The 3,748-nt window shown below is 33.8% G+C and overlaps 1 protein-coding gene across 2 annotated transcripts; it reads left to right on the plus strand.

Annotated features, from left to right (window-relative positions):
- The first annotated feature begins 1,538 nt into the window (after window positions 1–1,538).
- Window positions 1,539–3,459, plus strand: LOC111883916 (uncharacterized). 2 transcript variants are annotated; one of them, XM_042896590.2, is made up of 3 exons: window positions 1,539–1,716; window positions 2,195–2,298; window positions 2,382–3,459. In XM_042896590.2, the coding sequence occupies exons 2-3, from the start codon at window positions 2,231–2,233 to the stop codon at window positions 3,271–3,273; spliced, it is 960 nt and encodes a 319-aa protein (XP_042752524.1). In that variant the 5' UTR covers window positions 1,539–1,716; window positions 2,195–2,230; the 3' UTR covers window positions 3,274–3,459. The 2 variants fall into 2 exon arrangements, with proteins under 2 accessions (XP_042752524.1, XP_023736013.1); XM_023880245.3 differs by having other exon boundaries at window positions 2,195–3,459.
- The last annotated feature ends 289 nt before the right edge of the window (window positions 3,460–3,748 follow it).

Here is a 3,748-nt window from a genome sequence, read left to right on the forward strand (position 1 = left end):
TAACAAGGATTGGTCACCCCACGAATGAATGTATGATGTCAAGGTCAAGCTAACAATCTGCTAGTGGTTGCTTGCTGAGTTTTTGATTTGTGCTATCTCGCAAACATAATCTTTTTTCATCCCTCTACGCATATGGTACCCTTTCATGCTTGTAGGGTTGTTAATTAAAAACATGTTTTCTCACTTTCTCTAGCATAAGATGCACCAAAATATGAACAAATTCTTTGTTTTTATTTTGGACGATAGTCCTTGGACACTCTACAAGTGTTTCACATGACAAGACCATTGAGGTAAATTTATGTTTTAATTTCCTAATCGCCACCATTTTAGCTTGAAGTTCTTCAAATCTAGCCCTAGTCGAGTTTAGCCGAGTTGATCTCCTCTTGCATCTCAGCCTTCAGCTGAGATTGTTCAACCTGCAACTCCAAACACATCAGCTCACAGTCGAAAGAGGAGGTCTTGTTAATGTTGATATAAGTGAGGTTGTTGAAGGAAACCATAACTTCTTATTCTAGGAGTTTTCCATAGTTCAAGATTCTTGATTAAAGGGTAATGATACTTACACTGTTGGTTGATTTAGTGTTTGGATTTATAATACAAAGCTTGGCGACCAAGCTGATCACAATACTCCTTCCACGTCGACTACAGCTTGGCAACCACATAGGTAGAGACTTGCATTCGTGTCACCATTTATCAGATACAATAGGTTACGTGACCATAATGTCAAGTCAAATTAGACTTTATACCCCTACAGTGCCAAAAAAATTTGGGACAATTTTAAAACAAAAGACAAAACTTCCTTATAACATTATCCCATAAAAAGTAGTGTGGTCCCTTCCTCTTTGATATAAACGTAATTAATATCTTAAAATGACAATTGTGGGCTTGTTTTTTAATAATGAGATTGTTGCCACTTTACAATTCTTTTGGTTAGGAATTTTGATTGAGAATCATGTTGATGGACTTGTGTGATGTTCAAATAATGGGTTGTATTTAAATCAAAAAGTGGGTTGCCATTAATTCATTTTAAAACTTCTTTAACAACCTTTTTTTAATGTTCTCATATAACATTTTTACTTGTACTTTTTACAACTTTTTAAAAGAAGAAATTTCTAAAAGCTCTAAAAATATTAAAAAAAAACTTTATAAAACGTTATAAATAAGTTACAAAAATGTATAGAAATGTTGTAAAAAAAAAAAAAAATCTTAAAAGTGTTATATAACAACCTTTAAAAAGTTACAAAAGAAAAACTATGAAGATATAAATTTATAAAAAAAAAAAAATAACTAATTTGTTAACATAATAGTTTGGAGCATATTCCTAACAAAATTTAAAGTTTGAATTAAATTTATAGAAAATTTAAAGTTTAAACCTAAATTATAACAAAATTTATAACTTACACAAAATAAATAAATAAATAAATAAAATTAATGTTATTAAAAAAAAAAAACATGTGGGTGTGTGTAGCCCACACATATCATATTATTAGAGTCTAGAGATCATTCAGAAAATCTAAAATTTAAACGTTAAACAAAATTTAAAATCAAGACAAAAATATTTTTTTAAAAACTCTTTTTGAAAAAATCATAACTTTATTTTGCATTTTAGAGTTCAAAAAGTTACCCAATTATTTAGGTTAGATCTATTGTTTCACGGCCCTCTGTTGTTCCTCCTCCCTACGCCCAACAATTCTACGCTCAACGCTATCAATGCAGGTATATTTTCCTCCTCGCATCTGCTTGTAGAGTCATATTCTCTATTTAATTTCACCTTATTTTGTTTTGTCTATTTGATCTATTTGTCCTTAGTCCGACTATGTTGCCCTAATTTGATCTCAGTTTTTGCAGTTAATTAATTTCCAGGTGTTCTAATCACTTTATTTTGGTTAATCAAACCAGTATTTGTATTTTAAAGTTAGTAAATTTGCAATTTTGTTTGCAAAATAAGCTGTTGTGATCTGTTTTGTTAACAACCATTGAAATTGATATTTTATCTGCCAGTGCCCATTCTTACCTTTTATAGGTGGTTAGAAGTTGGTACTTATGGTATAGTACTATGCGTTACATTTCCTCCTATCAATGTTGTAAAGGGTCTTGTAAACATAATCAGTAGGCTATCGTCTCCTAATTACAAACAGAATCTTGGGAACAAAGTTTTTATCATGTGTTATTTATTTTCCTTTTGCACGTATAGGAATGGCCAAGACAAGGAGTATGACCAGAAACCAGAATGATGATGATGATGATAATGCATCATCATCATCATCTAGCAGGAACACGAGTTTTGACAAGGATCACGTAGGACCTTGGTCAGATGTTAATCATGACGTGCTTTTTCTAGTTATGATGCAACTAAGAGTTGTTGATTTTATTGCATTCAGAGGAGTTTGCAAGTCATGGAGGTCATTTGCAGTATCTAAGAGTAGCATATTTTTGGCGTCTAAACCACCCATGAAGATAAGTATCAATCCCCATGCTAATAATCAAGACTGCTACATCTACTTGAAGGAGGATTTTGAAGAGCCAATGTTTAAAACCATCCTTCCCCATTCAGCTGGCAGGATCTGTATTGGATCAACTTGTGGTTACCTGATCTTGTTCAGTAGTGAAACCCGTGACTTCTGGCTTGTGAATCCAATCACAAGGCATGAGCTTCATTTCCCTGATTTCCCCTTATGTGTTGCTGATCTGCCTACTCATGAAAAAGAAATGAGGGCTATCAAGGGTATCCTTGTCTTTTCACCTTCAATATCGGGGCGGGTGTTTGTTGTGTTAAGTTCAAAATTATCACTGTCTTTTTATATCGCGGGTAAACCAGGATGGAATCATGTCTCCTCTTCTCTCCCCATAGTTGATGTACATGTTTTTAAAGGGAAGATATATACTCTACACTCTGATTGTTCTTTAGGTGAACTTAGACTCGATCTGAACTCAAAGTGGAAGGGAAAATGGATGTTACTTGAAACAAAGAGTTTTCCGAAGCCAAACTTGTACTTTCTGCAACTTGTGAGTGCAAATGAAAAGCTTCTAGTGATAAATTGGGTTTCAAACCAGAAAATTTTCATGGAACTAGATTCTGAGGAAATGAAATGGGTGTCGCCAAAAAAGACAATACAAGAATGTGCAATCTTTTATAGCAGCTTGACCTCTTGTGGTGTTATTAAACCTGAGTCATGGACACGACACAAGCGCTATGGTCAAGGTGTGTTCCGTTGTGAAGGGATGTGGTACTTCCCCAATGATTGTTTGAATGTTAATCTATTAAATGAGTGATGATTTCTTAATTACCACTCTTTATCTTTCTTTCTTTCTTTTTTTTTCTTTTTCTTTATTTTTTAAAATTTTTGAAGTATTAAATTTCCATATACAACACTTTTAAGACGGTAAGAAACACCATCGGTGTATTTGCATCTTGTAACTTATTATGTAACAGTTTGAGATTTCTCTTTCCTGCCACAACCTCCACTGTCTTTCCCTTTTCCCTTGCCTAAACCATCAACAGTCGATGTACTTTGTGAACTGCCGAGTGTTTGTCCTTTGCAGCTTCTTGTGCTATGACCATTATTGTTGTACTTTGACATGTGACTCACTTATGGGCCCTTAACACTCTATTACTCTTCACCAAGTCCTCAACTTCCAAAGCTGAATTCTTTATTTTCTTCTTTGGCATACATATCGTGACATGGTGTTTGGGAGGAAGCAAATTTGGTGGACATGGTGACGTTTCCCATATCTTTCTCCCATTTAT

This window comes from Lactuca sativa, chromosome 7 (genome assembly GCF_002870075.4).
Source record: "Lactuca sativa cultivar Salinas chromosome 7, Lsat_Salinas_v11, whole genome shotgun sequence".
Lineage (NCBI taxonomy): Eukaryota > Viridiplantae > Streptophyta > Magnoliopsida > Asterales > Asteraceae > Lactuca > Lactuca sativa.

Excerpts from the sequence above, each read along its gene's own strand:
- LOC111883916 (XM_023880245.3), top strand. The coding sequence starts at position 2,197 with ATGGCCAAGACAAGGAGTATGACCAGAAACCAGAATGATGATGATGAT.